The 17,073-nt window shown below is 33.9% G+C and overlaps 1 protein-coding gene across 1 annotated transcript in view; it reads right to left on the bottom strand.

Moving 5' to 3' along the window:
• Positions 1-374: 374 nt before the first annotated feature.
• OLFML2B (olfactomedin like 2B) overlaps positions 375-17,073 on the bottom strand; it is a 455,925-nt gene continuing 439,226 nt past the window's right edge. The window contains exon 8 of the mRNA XM_044085181.1: positions 375-1,623. Coding sequence (XP_043941116.1) covers positions 1,022-1,623 — 602 coding nt within the window. The 3' untranslated portion in view covers positions 375-1,021. The remainder of the gene's footprint in view (positions 1,624-17,073) is intronic.

Consider the following 17,073-nt stretch of genomic DNA (forward strand, 5'->3'; position numbering starts at 1 on the left):
GACATTTAATAAAACTCTTGTTGAATGGGTTTGCTCAGGCATTTCAAAGGTGCTGAGTGCTTTGTATGAGATCACAGTACAACGAGGAATGGGAATCTATCCTTTCCTTGCTGTTGTGTAATCTTGGAGTTGGAATATGTAAGGTAGCAGAGGTATTTGATCCCCCTACAAAATAACACTGACAGTGTTTTCTTGTGTGCTGATGTGTTTGTCAGGGTGTGCTTAGATGTTTTTTATGTGATTTTTCAGTGTGTGTGCCTGCATGCTGTGTGTGTGTGTGTGTGTGTGTGTGTGCGTGTGTGTGTGTGTGTGTGTGTGTGTGTGTGTGTGTGTGTGTGTGTGTGTGTGTGTGTGTGTGTGTGTGTGTGTGTGTGTGTGTGTGTGTATGTGTGTGAATGCTGTTTGTGTGAGTGTGTGTGCATGTGTGTGTATAGGTGAAAGGACTTGAGTGGTTGTATGGAGTGCCTGTATATGCGAGTATGTTTTAACTGAGTGTGCAGGGTGAATCTTGCATTAGCTTTTTTAGATCACCTATGCTAGGATTATTTTTACATTAGATCATTCAATGTATACTCATAATCAGATATTTTTATTTAACATTTTGCAAAGCTCTGTAAGTGTTTATGCAACGTGCTTCCCAAGTTCTTTCTTCAACCTTGAGTTTTCTTCATAAATGTGGCATTCCATTTCTGGGGATAGATCACTCAGTGACTTTGAAAAAGGCTCCTGAAAATGTGCAATACAATTGGGTGAGACTCCACATATTTGCCTACACTACGTATACATATACCTTACAAGAAATATTATACTCCTGTTACAGCTGAAGGTTCAATACCAGATTTAGGGAAGGGCAATAAAATGTGTCATACTATAAAATGCAAGCAGATTGCAGGACTTCCATTATTAAAAAAAAATATAGCTGATGGACTGATCCACAATCCACAGTGTATAAAATCATAAGTCTGTTAGGTATATAAAGGAAATGCACCAATGTTACTTTGGAAATGGCCTCATGCCCACATCAGTATGCAAAAATGACCTGGTAAGTAACCTGCCGTCCATTGTCCCAAGTGTATAGACTGCGGTCCCTTGGGTTATAGTCGATCTGCGTGGTATAGGAGTATTCATTGATGAACTGGAGTCTGGGAATCAGTTGTGTATTTGTATGAGTATCAAATGCATAAGAAATGTTGGCATTTCTGTGGTCATAGCTGTCCACAGCATACAAAACCCCACATATAACAAAGCAGTTACCATACAAATTCTTCCTCAGCCCTGTTCGCCATGTGGTCTCTTTGTGCATGGATAGGTCTGCTGCATTGAGCTTGCTTAGAACAATAATTTCCTGGTTGGAGAAGACTTCATCAATGGCTGGATAGATTACCCACAGTCCATTCTCATCAACTGCAAAGTCAATATCAGAGTGGCCTCTCCACCTCCATGGTGTGGCCTCCTCATAGATGGCATCATGCAGCATGGCCCAGGCTGCCACAAACCTCATCTTCAGGTCATACTTGATAATATTGCGGGTAAAAGCCCTATTGTAGTAAAAAGCTCCATTGTACACGACATGACCGGTTCCAATCCAGCTGTATGGAAGCTTGTAGGAATTGCTCCAGCGACCTGTTGAATGATAAGCATAAACACATCAGTCATGCAGGCAGTACAGCACCAATTAATGTGAATAATAAGTAAAGCATCGGGGTCACCCGAAATGCTAAAGTTATATTTATATCTGGAGATGGGTACACTCACATAAAAATGTCTAATCATGCAAGGGGTTGGGAGGGTGGCCTAATGGTTCAGGTGTTTGCCTTACAAACACAAGGTGCAGGGTTTGAGTCTCGCAAGGGATAATTGGCTAGGCTTAAAATGGCTCACAAGGGTAGTTAGCCTAGTACTAATCTATGAATCTATGAACCTAAAGATTCTGCTACCCCTCCTCAAATCTACCCAGGTAATATCTCTCAAGTTCCTTTGCCTTTAGAGACTTACATTCCTGAATTCTACCTTGGAAATATTTCTCACTGAGAAGTAAGCTAGCTGACTCAATCACTTCCTGTCTAAAGATCTCCTGAATTATGCTCATATGTACTTTCACTTCTTCTTTCGGCTTTTCCCGGTTAGGGGTCACCACAGCAGATCACCTGTCCGCTCATGATTGGTAGTGGAGTTTTTACAGTGTTGAGTTGCCAGCCCGGCACCCAACCTTTCACAGAAGGCACACACACACACATGCACTCACACCTAGGGCCAGTTTAGAGTGTCCAATCCACCTACAGCATGCATGTCTTTGGGATGTGGGAGGAAACCAGAGCACCCGGAGGAAACCCACACGACCACAGGGAGGACATGCAGACTCTGCACAAAAGGCACCCCAGCCAAGGATCGAACCAGGGAACCTCTTGCTGTGAAGCGACAACGCTAACCGCTGCACCACCGTGACCGCCCATGTACTTTCACTTAAAAGGACCACATAATCATGCCTACATAGAATCCACTACAGGCTGGATATTTAGCTAAGTAAACAACTTCTTCTGATTTAAAATTATTTTTTTAACTTAAAAATTGTCTGGTGAATTTTCTAAGTTCATTGGTAAAAAGGTTTTAATTGAAAATATATTATAAAATAACACTTTTGACAAATTTAATTAATTTAGAAGAGTGTTATGTCATGCCAAGACTGTAAACAACGTAAAGTCATAGATTTGAACCCTTATTTTGATGTTGTAAATGTGCCTTTCATTTTTAAAGTTATGAGGATTGTTCAGTGATCAAAAAACAAGAATTCAAACACTGCTTTAGAAAAACATAACATGGTTTGCCCCACTTTTAAGAAGTTTGAATTTCCTGTTATTGATCAGATTTGCCACGATATTAGAGGAGGTAATGATAACAACGCACTTGAGTGTTTAGAATTGGTTTGGCAAATTAAACTAAATGCAGGAACCTTACCAGCTTTGAATGGTTATTTGAATATTAAACGTGAGTTAAAATGGGAATAGTGTATTTTAAGACATGACTGGTTTACACTGATCATGTAGTGTTTATTGTGAATGGTCATGTGATGATTTATTATAGTGAATGATCATGTGATGATTTGTGTGCTTAATATGCTCACTGGTTTGGTTGTTATTTCTGAAGAAGTCTTTAAGCATTAAAAGATTAACGTGCTAAAGTGTGTTCAGGGGAACTATTTCCAAAGCTCGAAGTTTTACAATTTCAAATGTCTGAGACCAGAAGATCAATATTTTGAAACTTCGAAAACGAAATAAACAAAAAAATATATATTTTTTATGTTTTTGCAGGGGGGGTAAGCCCCCCTGCACCCCCCCATGGGGGGTTGTGCACCCCACACCCCTTGTTAATAAATATACCAACTCCAAGATTGTACTATAGTGAGAAAATCAGTAAATATTTTGTTTCATGCTGTTCAGCAATCTCTATTCAAAACATTCAAGGTTTCAAAACTTTAATCTTCTGGTCACGACTGTTTGAAGTTCAAACTTCTGAAACGTCAAGCTTCTGAGTGGATCTGTTTCAGGCAATTCATTACTATATATATATTTTTTCTTGGTTTCTATTTATCACACATCTTCTGAATTTTTTTGTTTCATATTTAGAAAAGACAGAGAGAATAAACCTAATGAGTGACTTTTTTTTCATTTAAAACTTCATTTTATAAGGAAATGTAATGAATTTCAATTTTTAATGCCACATATATGGATTACAAATACATCACTTAAGAATTTAATTGCATGCTTATTTTAAAACATTAATAATACATGAACTGTGTCTAACAGGAAAATGATCTACAAAATTCTAAATAGATTTCTACACTAATATTAAATTTTATCTAGGTATGATGGGAAAGAGGGATGTAATTGAAGCATGTTTTGGGGAAATATAACATGCTGGCAGATTTAAAAAAATCTGTATAGAATGCTTTGCAGAAATGTTGGGAGGGGGCATGCACATGGTTGTAACTAAGGAAATTATTATTTTGAGCTGGGATATAAGATTTGAATTGCCCAGACATAGTGTAATATTTACTAAGTTTAATGCTATTGACTGCAAAAAAAAAATTATGAAATGAAAATTAAAATATAAAGTTATAAACATTAATTCATAATGAATATCATAAAGGAGAAAAAAGAATGGGAAGTTGGATCTTTAGAAAAGAGATGGAGCAAATTACAGAGAAATAAATGGAATTAGTGGGAACAATGCATGCAGAATAATGTTCAGGGGGGAAGGAGTAAGGCTTAAGGGAAGGCAGTGTGTAATGCTGAAGTGAAAGAAAATTGTTAACATTTTTAAAATGCATAGTGCACAAAATTATCAAAGGAAATATTATAGCTTGTCTTCTTTTCTATTACTGTGTATGTACCTATGTTATATGTAGGGAAATGCCATGTTTCATAAATATTATAGCTTGTCTTCTTTTCTATTACTGTATATGTACCTATGTTACATGTAGGGAAATGCCATGTTTCATAAATATTATAGCTTGTCTTCTTTTCTATTACTGTATATGTACCTATGTTATATGTAGGGAAATGCCATGTTTCATAAATATTATAGCTTGTCTTCTTTTCTATTACTGTATATGTACCTATGTTATATGTAGGGAAATGCCATGTTTCATAAATATTATAGCTTGTCTTCTTTTCTATTACTGTATATGTACCTATGTTACATGTAGGGAAATGCCATGTTTCATAAATATTATAGCTTGTCTTCTTTTCTATTACTGTATATGTACCTATGTTACATGTAGGGAAATGCCATGTTTCATAAATATTATAGCTTGTCTTCTTTTCTATTACTGTATATGTACCTATGTTACATGTAGGGAAATGCCATGTTTAATAAATATTATAGCTTGTCTTCTTTTCTATTATTGTGTATGTACCTATGTTATATGTAGGGAAATGCCATGTTTCATAAATATTATAGCTTGTCTTCTTTTCTATTACTGTGTATGTACCAATGTTATATGTAGGGAAATGCCATCTTTCATAAATATTATAGCTTGTCTTCTTTTCTATTACTGTATATGTACCTATGTTACATGTAGGGAAATGCCATGTTTCATAAATATTATAGCTTGTCTTCTTTTCTATTACTGTATATGTACCTATGTTATATGTAGGGAAATGCCATGTTTCATAAATATTATAGCTTGTCTTCTTTTCTATTACTGTATATGTACCTATGTTATATGTAGGGAAATGCCATGTTTCATAAATATTATAGCTTGTCTTCTTTTCTATTACTGTATATGTACCTATGTTATATGTAGGGAAATGCCATGTTTCATAAATGTTACAGCTTGTCATCTTTTCTATTACTGTATATCTACCTATGTTATATGTAGGGAAATGCCATGTTTCATAAATATTATAGCTTGTCCTTCTTTTCTATTCCTGTATATGTACCTATGTTATATGTAGGGAAATGCCATGTTTAATAAATATTATAGCTTGTCTTCTTTTCTATTCCTGTATATGCACCTATGTTATATGTACGAAATGCCATGTTTAATAAATATTATAGCTTGTCCTACTTTTCTGTTCCTATATACGTACCTATGTTATATGTAGGGAAATGCCATGTTTAATAAATTATAGTTTGTCTTCTTTTCTATTACTGTATATGTACCTATGTTATATGTAGGAAAATGCCATGTTTAATAAATATTATAGCTTGTCTTCCTTTCTATTACTGTATATGTACCTATGTGACATGTAGAGAAATGCCATGTTTCATAAATATTATAGCTTGTCTTCTTTTCTATTACTGTATATGTACCTATGTTATATGTAGGAAAATGCCATGTTTAATAAATATTATAGCTTGTCTTCTTTTCTATTACTGTATATGTACCTATGTTATAAGTAGGAAAATGCCATGTTTAATAAATATTATAGCTTGTCTTTTTTCCATTACTGGATATGTACCTATGTTGTATGTAGGAAAATGCCATGTTTAATAAATATTATAGCTTGTCTTCTTTTCTATTACTGTATATGTACCTATGTTATATGTAGGAAAATGCCATGTTTAATACATTTTATAGCTTGTCTTCTTTTCTATTATTGTAATATGTAGGAAAATGCCATGTTTAATAAATATTATAGCTTGTCTTCTTTTCTATTACTGTATATGTACCTATGTTATATGTAGGAAAATGCCATGTTTAATAAATATTATAGCTTGTCTTCTTTTCTATTACTGTATATGTACCTATGTTATATGTAGGAAAATGCCATGTTTAATAAATATTATAGCTTGTCTTCTTTTCTATTACTGAATATGTACCTATGTTATATGTAGGAAAATGCCATGTTTAATACATTTTATAGCTTGTCTTCTTTTCTATTACTGTAATATGTAGGAAAATGCCATGTTTAATAAATATTATAGCTTGTCTTCTCTTCTATTACTGTATATGTACCTATGTTATGTGTAGGGAAATGCCATGCTTAATAAATATTATAGCTTGTCTTCTTTTCTATTACTGTATATGTACCTATGTTATATGTAGGGAAATGCCATGTTTAATAAATATTATAGCTTGTCTTCTTTTCTATTACTGTATACGTACCTATGTTATATGTAGGGAATGCCATGTTTAATAAATATTATAGTTTGTCTTCTTTTCTATTACTGTATATGTACCTATGTTATATGTAGGAAAATGCCATGTTTAATAAATATAATAGCTTGTCTTCCTTTCTATTACTGTATATGTACCTATGTGACATGTAGAGAAATGCCATGTTTCATAAATATTATAGCTTGTCTTCTCTTCTATTACTGTATATGTACCTATGTTATGTGTAGGAAAATGCCATGTTTAATAAATATTATAGCTTGTCTTCTTTTCTATTGTATATGTACCTATGTTATATGTAGGAAAATGCCATGTTTAATAAATTTTATAGCTTGTCTTCTTTTCTATTATTGTAATATGTAGGAAAATGCCATGTTTAACAAATATTATAGCTTGTCTTCTTTTCTATTACTGTATATGTACCTATGTTATATGTAGGAAAATGCCATGTTTAATAAATATTACAGCTTATCTTCTTTTCCATTACTGGATATGTACCTATGTTATATGTAGGAAAATGCCATGTTTAATAAATATTATAGCTTGTCTTCTTTTCTATTACTGAATATGTACCTATGTTATATGTAGGAAAATGCCATGTTTAATACATTTTATAGCTTGTCTTCTTTTCTATTACTGTAATATGTAGGAAAATGCCATGTTTAATAAATATTATAGCTTGTCTTCTTTTCTATTACTGTATATGTACCAATGTTATGTGTAGGGAAATGCCATGCTTAATAAATATTATAGCTTGTCTTCTTTTCTATTACAGTATATGTACCTATGTTATATGTAGGGAAATGACATGTTTCATAAATATTATAGCTTGTCTTCTTTTCTATTACTGTATATGTAACTATGTTATATGTAGGAAAATGCCATGTTTAAGAAATATTATAGCTTGTCTTCTTTTCTATAACTGTATATGTACCTATGTTATAACTAGGAAAATGCCATGTTTAATAAATATTATAGCATGTCTTCTTTTCCATTACTGCATATGTATCTGTATTATATGTAGGAAAATGCCATGTTTAATAAATATTATAGCTTGTCTTCTTTTCTATTACTGTATATGTACCTATGTTATATGTAGGAAAATGCCATGTTTAATAAATTTTACAGCTTGTCTTCTTTTCTATTACTGTAATATGTAGGAAAATGCCATGTTTAATAAATATTATAGCTTGTCTTCTTTTCTATTACTGTATATGTACCTATGTTATATGTAGGGAAATGCCATGTTTCATAAATATTATAGCTTGTCTTCTTTTCTATTACTGTATATGTACCTATGTTATATGTAGGGAAATGCCATGTTTAATAAATATTATAGCTTGTCTTCTTTTCTATTACTGTATATGTACCTATGTTATATGTAGGGAAATGCCATGTTTAATAAATATTATAGCTTGTCATCTTTTCTATTACTGTATACGTACCTATGTTATATGTAGGGAAATGCCATGTTTAATAAATATTATAGTTTGTCTTCTTTTCTATTACTGTATATGTACCTATGTTATATGTAGGAAAATGCCATGTTTAATAAATATTATAGCTTGTCTTCCTTTCTATTACTGTATATGTACCTATGTGACATGTAGAGAAATGCCATGTTTCATAAATATTATAGCTTGTCTTCTTTTCTATTACTGTATATGTACCTATGTTATATGTAGGAAAATGCCATGTTTAATAAATATTATAGCTTGTCTTCTTTTCTATTACTGTATATGTACCTATGTTATAAGTAGGAAAATGCCATGTTTAATAAATATTATAGCTTGTCTTTTTTCCATTACTGGATATGTACCTATGTTGTATGTAGGAAAATGCCATGTTTAATAAATATTATAGCTTGTCTTTATTTTTATTTATTTATTTATTTTACATTTGTTGACCGGGCTAGTCTGGCTGGATACATGTCCATTTTCAGCAGAGGCCCGAGGAGAAAAGCTCCACTAAATACTAAGTACATTACATAAAAAACATTACTTCTAATAAAAGCAAAATTTTAGAATTAAAAAGACCATCCGGAGGGAAGGATAGTTTTAAAGAGAGACATATACACCATATGTAGTTCATTACATATTTGCATTAAATATATGCAATTACTTATTAGCAATTTTACATAAATTATGCATAGTTAGAATTAGAAAGGTTAAAAGAGGGGAGGAACAGGCAAAAATAGATAAGAAGTGTGTATAGAAAAGGTTAATCAGGTGCATCGCAGGAACAAAGCCAGATGTTTAGGTAGAAAAGTTTAATTTTCTGTTTGAATAGAGGCAGGGATGTAGTCAAGGTAATGTCACTAGGTAAGAGATTCCAACTTCTACCTATAGTGTTAGTGAATAGAGAACCACCTGCTGTATTGTTTACTTTTATTGATTTTGTCATAATTTTACTAGAAGAGCGAAGTGAGTTGAGATTGTTGTAAGGGATTAGAAGTTGAGAGATTATAGGGGTGTTGTCAGGAAGGTATAGTATGTTGTGGGCTATAGTGAGTTGAGGGATTATTAGGTAGTTTTGAAATTCGAGCCAGCCAAGTTGTTTTAGGTTTATACAATGGTGGGTCCTATAGGGTTACCAGTGGCGAAGCGAGCTATGTTGTTATAACAGGTTGCAAGTTTATTAAGATTGATTTTTAAGGTTTGTATAAATGGGGAAGCATATAGGAGAGTAGATAGGAGATGAGATTGAGCAATTTTGGTTCTAGTTGCTGGGGTTAGAAAAGGTTTGATGCGATATAGGGATCCAATTTTTTGTTAACAGTCTTGATGGTGTTATTAATATGCTGATCGAAGGAAAAATTATTGTCGATGGTTATACCTAAGAGTTTAGTGGTAGGATCAGGTGAGATGATGGTGCCATTGTTTGAGGAAATGGAGAAGTTTAAAGGAGGGGAGCGAGAGGTGGGGAGAAGAGGAGAAGTTTGGTTTTGGCATTTAGTAGGAAAAACCGTAGAAAACCAAGTTTCTACTGTGTTAAAGGTGTTTTGGGTCAATGAGGTCAGTTCAGTAGAGGAAGGGCTGTGCAGATTAGGGTAGAATCATCTGCATATTGTATGCAGGTAGCTTGTGGGATAGCAGTTTGAAGGTCGTTAATAAAGAGGAGAACAGCAGTGGACCCAGAATGGAGCCCTGGGGAACTCCAATGGATATAGGCAAGAGAGATGAGATGGTTTTCCCAAATTACTGCTTGTTGTCTGTTGCTAAGATAAGATTTAAACCAGCTAGTGGCCAGTTTATCACAAGAGAGAGATTTAAGAATGTGAATTAAGAGTGAGTGGTTGACCATGTTGAAAGCTTTAGAGAGGTCAATGAAAAGAGCGGAAGAGAAAGTGTTGTTGTTTCGATTTTTGTTGATAGTATCTACAAAAGATAGAAGGGCAGTGGTGGTGCTATGGTGGGGTCTGAAACCGTGCTGGCAGTTTGCTATTATGCTGTGAAGAGAGATAGTGTACAAGTTGTTGATGAATACATTTTCCATGATCTTTGCTAGGGGAGAGAAGGGCAATTGGTCTAAAGTTGGAAAGGTCAAGGAGTTTCCACCTTTATGCAGTGGGATAATATAGGATACTTTCCAGATATCAGGGATGGTTCCTTCTTGGATAGTTCTGTTGATAAGTAAGGATATAGGATATGCAATTTCTTTGGCAGCTTTCTGGAGGAACAGAGAAGGAGCTTGTCAGCAGAAGGTCTACGGGGTTTGAGTTTGTGAATGAGTTTATAGATAAAAGAGGTAGATATAGATTTTAGAGAGAAGTTAGAAGAGGAGGTGGTTATGTTAGTTGGTATATGAGAGTCGTTAGGGTTCATTTGTTTGGCTAAGGATTGAATAGTTTCAGAGAAAAAAGAGTTGATGACAAATGCAGTGTGGAGTGGGGTATCTGGATCAGTATTTAGAGGGGAAGGAGTTTTTGCAGTCCCTGGGGAGAGAAGTCTATTTACTGAGGACCAGAACTGTTTGGAGTTGTTAATATGAGTTTCCTGAAGCTTACAGTAGTAATTTTTCTTGTCAGAGATTATTGATTTTTTTGCAAGATTTCTAAGCTGGCGGAAATTAACTAAATCAGGTTTTTGTCTATCACATCTCCATTTTGTCCATGCTTTGTTTCTAGCATGCATGAGTTTTTTAGTGTTTGAGGTCAGCCATGGGGCAGGTTTGGTCTTAATTCTAATGGAGCGCCCGGGAGCAGGTGTATTGAGTATGGATAAGAATGTAGTATTAAACACAATACTGCTTCCTCCAGAGGAAGTGATTTTAAACAATTCCATTCACATGCTCTCAGATCAGCTTTAAAGAGGTCTATGTTAAAATGCTTGAGAGATCGAATTAGCCTTGTATTAGGGAGGTTGACATATTCTGATTTTAATCTAGTAATGTAGGTTAGGGAGTGGTCGCTGATGTCATCTGGCAAGGTACCTACTTTATATTGTTTGTTAACTTTATTTGTGAGTATCCAGTCTAGTATACTCTCTTTATTACTGGGCTTATTGACTCTTGTAGTTGAGGTAATAGTTTGTGAGAAACCATGTAGGTTAATGTGAGAGGAGGGGTTATCATTATTAATAGTGTTCCAGTCTATGTTAACATCGCCAAGAATTATAGTTTCTTGGGGGTAGGTGGTAGAGACCCAACTTAGAAAATCTTCTAATATTGGGATGTTATTACCTGGGGGAAGATACAAACAAATAATGTAAATAGATTTTTGGTGTTAAGTTGTAGTTTAATAATGATGGCTTCTGTTTTGCTATTTTGGTTTGGGCATGCTGGTTGAGTAGTGATGTTTAGTTGATTTTGAAAAGTATTGCTACTCCACCACCCTTGCTTTAAGCGGTCATGTCTTACTATGTTATAACCTTGAGGTATAATCTCTGTGTCTTTAATGCCTGTGTTTAGCCAGGTTTCTGAGAGGCAGAGAATGTCAAATGAGTGGGTATCTAAAAGGGCATGGATGAAGGGTATTTTCTTATTTATGCTTTGGATATTAAGGTGTCCTATAAGGAAGTTATTATTGAGGTTAGGAGAGTGGTTTAGGTGAGGAGGTGAGTTAGGGCCAGGGTTGGGGTGGATGTCTCCATCTAGTAGGTGAGGAGGTGAGTTAGGGCCAGGGTTGGGGTGGATGTCTCCATCTAGTAGGGTTGGGTTAACTAGTTTAGTTAAGAATTTACTCTTTTGAATTGTTAGGGTTTTGGTTTTTTTGTCAGATAGTATGGGGTAAGTAAGGTGATGTTGCCTGTGGTATTTAGATAGATGATAGCTAGGGGTGGAATTAACATTAGGTATGGTGTGAAAGTGAGTGTAGTAGGAGTGTGTGTTTGTGAGGAGATAAGATAGTTGTTAAGTGAAATTTCAATAAAGGTGAGATGGTATGTTGAGAGAAGGGTAGTCATGATTAAGACTGAGAGTAGAGGCATGGTTAGTATGTAGGGAGTCATGATTTGGTAATATGAGAAGAGAGGAAGCAGAGAGGGGAGTATAAGGGAAGAAATAAGAGTGTGGAATGGAATAGAGGGGTAGTAAATTTATTTAAAGCAGAATGGTAAAATAGGAATAGAATCTATAGGAGATAGAGAAGGGATGGTTGGAGATGAAAGAGCGTGTATAAGGAGAAGTGTATGTAATGGGGAGAGGTAATAGTACAAGTAAGGAGTTAGGGCTAAGCAAGAAGAAGGGGTGGAGTGTAAGGGGTGTGTATAGGCTGGATAAAAATTTTTGGCGGGAAGGAGATGTATAGGCTAGGAGGGATAGGGGTGTGGCTATGGAGCTATAAGAGTAGGACCCCTGGGGGTGGGTGGGAATTGGGGGTAGGGAGGGGAGTGAGTGACCCAAGAGGCTTAACGGAGTGGGTAGAGCCAAAGAAGAGAAGTTGAGTGGAGAACAATCAGAAATTGCTGATAGGTCAGGTAAGTAATCCGAGGAGAAAGAGGAATACTAGGAGAGTGAGGACAAGTGTGGCAAGGCTGAGAAAGGCAGAGAAAGGAAGAGGATGAAAAACACAAAAAAGGGTAGCAGGATAGTGGGAAATATAGGACTTAGTATGTGGAAAGAAAAGGTAGCAAGGATAAGCAAATTTGGTAGTAGGGAGCCACCTAGTGGACACAGCAGGTAAATGCTACCAGGGTTTCTGTCTAGGCTAGTGAGTGGAGAGAATCAGGAAAGAGGAGTTACTAAAGGTAGCTGGTGGTCGGGGAGGGGAGAAGCTAAGGTTGGCTGCTGGCAGAACTTGCTTTGAGATTAACAACAGTTGAGGCTAAGACAAGCATACACAATGTTGAGAAACCTTGAAGAGCTGAAGGACATACTTTCTTGCGGCTTTAAGGGAAGAGGCTTTTCAAAATGTTAAAAATTGGTCCCTAGGTAGGGTAAGTGGCGGGAGACTTAGGCAGGGTACTCAAAATCCCAGACCTACAGGTGGTCACTAGGCAGAAGAGCTAAGAAAAGGAAGGGAGAAAAAAGAAGGTTAAATATAGAGCAACAAAAACTGTAAAAAAGGTTAAATATAGAACAACAAAACTGTAAAAAGCAAATACAATACCCAAAGATAACAACCAACATGTAAATCATTCAGCCATGTGTCAATAATGCTGAGTAATCAGTGCAGGATAACACAAATACATCTATATTTCAGAAGGAAATCAGTAGACAGATCTACAAAGCTACAGTGGTCAAACTCCTCTAATTACTAAAGTAAATACAATATACAGGCATATTCGCCTAGAATAATCAATAAAAATAACATAAGCTGGGAGACTATCTATATGGGAATTATGTAGGGGAGAAAGGAGTCGAGCCTCCTAGGCGTTAGACTTAAGCTGGTATGCAAATAAGGGCAGTGGGAAGTGTGCTACGCCCGCCTAAAATAAGCGCGGGGAAGCACAAGTCAGTTTAGCAAGGGTAGGTGAGGATTTGTGAAAAGACACGCTAAGTACTGCTTCGGTAAAAATAAGGACACTAAAACCTGTTGGGTCTGAAAGCGGAGCTCCTGTTAAATATGTTATAGCCCTCTAAAGGGCTAGGGATAATAGCTGAGGCGAGGAAAGCAGTTGGAGTAGAGATATCCCCACGTGCTATAGTTGGTAAGAATAATGGAGGGCTTAAGTAGGTAGAGCACTGGGAGAAAAAACACGCTAGGAACCTAGCGCGCAAAAGAAAAGAGAGGAGAGTATGTGCGATAGATGGGTGCCAAGTACAAAAGCGAGACACCAGTTTTTAACACTCTGAAGTGATATCTTGGATTCGTATACTAACGGTCTCAAAAGATTCCATTTACTGCAGTAGTCTGAAGCATACTGCTCAACTCAGGCTAGCATAGCGGGGAATAATAGAGGAACAAGCATCTACCCTAAATAGGAGTCAGCCAAAATCAAAGTTAGCGTGTCATATTACTGTATATGTACCTATGTTATATGTAGGAAAATGCCATGTTTAATAAATTTTATAGCTTGTCTTCTTTTCTATTATTGTAATATGTAGGAAAATGCCATGTTTAATAAATATTATAGCTTGTCTTCTTTTCTATTACTGTATATGTACCTATGTTATATGTAGGAAAATGCCATGTTTAATAAATATTATAGCTTCTCTTCTTTTCTATTACTGTATATGTACCTATGTTATATGTAGGAAAACGCCATGTTTAATAAATATTATAGCTTGTCTTCTTTTCTATTACTGAATATGTACCTATGTTATATGTAGGAAAATGCCATGTTTAATACATTTTATAGCTTGTCTTCTTTTCTATTACTGTAATATGTAGGAAAATGCCATGTTTAATAAAAATTATAGCTTGTCTTCTTTTCTATTACTGTATATGTACCTATGTTATGTGTAGGGAAATGCCATGCTTAATAAATATTATAGCTTGTCTTCTTTTCTATTACTGTATATGTACCTATGTTATATGTAGGGAAATGCCATGTTTAATAAATATTATAGCTTGTCTTCTTTTCAATTACTGTATACGTACCTATGTTATATGAAGGGAAATGCCATGTTTAATAAATATTATAGTTTGTCTTATTTTCTATTACTGTATATGTACCTATGTTATATGTGGGAAAATGCCATGTTTAATAAATATTATAGCTTGTCTTCCTTTCTATTACTGTATATGTACCTATGTGACATGTAGAGAAATGCCATGTTTCATAAATATTATAGCTTGTCTTCTCTTCTATTACTGTATATGTACCTATGTTATGTGTAGGAAAATGCCATGTTTAATAAATATTATAGCTTGTCTTCTTTTCTATTGTATATGTACCTATGTTATATGTAGGAAAATGCCATGTTTAATAAATTTTATAGCTTGTCTTCTTTTCTATTATTGTAAAATGTAGGAAAATGCCATGTTTAACAAATATTATAGCTTGTCTTCTTTTCTATTACTGTATATGTACCTATGTTATAAGTAGGAAAATGCCATGTTTAATAAATATTACAGCTTATCTTCTTTTCTATTACTGTATATGTACCTATGTTATATGTAGGAAAATGCCATGTTTAATAAATATTATAGCTTGTCTTCTTTTCTATTACTGTATATGTACCTATGTTATAACTAGGAAAATGCCATGTTTAATAAATATTATAGCATGTCTTCTTTTCCATTACTGCATATGTATCTGTATTATATGTAGGAAAATGCCATGTTTAATAAATATTATAGCTTGTCTTCTTTTCTATTACTGTATATGTACCTATGTTATATGTAAGGAAATGCCATGTTTAATAAATATTATAGCTTATCTTCTTTTCTATTACTGTATATGTACCTATGTTATATGGAGGGAAATGCCATGTTTCATAAATGTTACAGCTTGTCATCTTTTCTATTGCTGTATATGTACCTATGTTTTATGTAGGGAAATGCCAAGTTTAATAAATATTATAGCTTGTCTTCATTTCTATTACTGTATATGTACCTATTTTATATCTAGAGAAATGCCGTGTCTAATAAATATTATAGCTTGTCTTCTTTTCTGTTACTGTATATGTAGGAAAATGCCATGTTTAATAAAATTACAAACTGTCTTCTTTCTATTACTGTATATACTTATAAGTGTATGTGAATGCCATGTGTAATAAATATTATAGCTTGTCTTCTTTTCTGTTACTGTATATGTACCTATGTTATATGTAGGGAAATGCCATGTCTAATAAATATTATAGCTTGTCTTTTTTTCTATTACTGTATATGTACCTATGTTATATGTAGGGAAATGCCATGTTTAATAAATATTATAGTTTGTCTTATTTTCTATTACTGTATATGTACCTATGTTATATGTAGGAAAATGCCATGTTTAATAAATATAATAGCTTGTCTTCCTTTCTATTACTGTATATGTACCTATGTGACATGTAGAGAAATGCCATGTTTCATAAATATTATAGCTTGTCTTCTCTTCTATTACTGTATATGTACCTATGTTATGTGTAGGAAAATGCCATGTTTAATAAATATTATAGCTTGTCTTCTTTTCTATTACTGTATATGTACCTATGTTATATGTAGGAAAATGCCATGTTTAATAAATATTATAGTTTGTATTCTTTTCTATTACTGAATATGTACCTATGTTATATGTAGGAAAATGCCATGTTTAATACATTTTATAGCTTGTCTTCTTTTCTATTACTGTAATATGTAGGAAAATGCCACGTTTAATAAATATTATAGCTTGTCTTCTTTTCTATTACTGTATATGTACCTATGTTATGTGTAGGGAAATGCCATGCTTAATAAATATTATAGCTTGTCTTCTTTTCTATTACTGTATATGTACCTATGTTATATGTGGGGAAATTACATGTTTCATAAATATTATAGCTTGTCTTCTTTTCTATTACTGTATATGTAACTATGTTATATGTAGGAAAATGCCATGTTTAAGAAATATTATAGCTTGTCTTCTTTTCTATAACTGTATATGTACCTATGTTATAACTAGGAAAATGCCATGTTTAATAAATATTATAGCATGTCTTCTTTTCCATTACTGCATATGTATCTGTATTATATGTAGGAAAATGCCATGTTTAATAAATATTATAGCTTGTCTTCTTTTCTATTACTGTATATGTACCTATGTTATATGTAGGAAAATGCCATGTTTAATAAATATTATAGCTTGTATTCTTTTCTATTACTGTATATGTATCTATGCTATATGTAGGAAAATGCCATGATTAATAAATGTTATAGCTTGTCTTCTTTTCTATTACTGTATATGTACCTATGCTATATATAGGGAAAAGCCATGTTTAATAAATATTATAGCTTGTCTTTTTTTCTATTACTGTATATGTACCTATGTTATATGTAAGGAAATGCCATGTTTAATAAATATTATAGCTTATCTTCTTTTCTATTACTGTATATGTACCTATGTTATATGGAGGGAAATGCCATGTTTCATAAATGTTACAGCTTGTTT

The sequence above is a fragment of the Protopterus annectens genome, chromosome 10.part0, assembly GCF_019279795.1.
Source record: "Protopterus annectens isolate FY-2018-M chromosome 10.part0, PAN1.0, whole genome shotgun sequence".
Classification (NCBI taxonomy): domain Eukaryota; kingdom Metazoa; phylum Chordata; order Ceratodontiformes; family Protopteridae; genus Protopterus; species Protopterus annectens.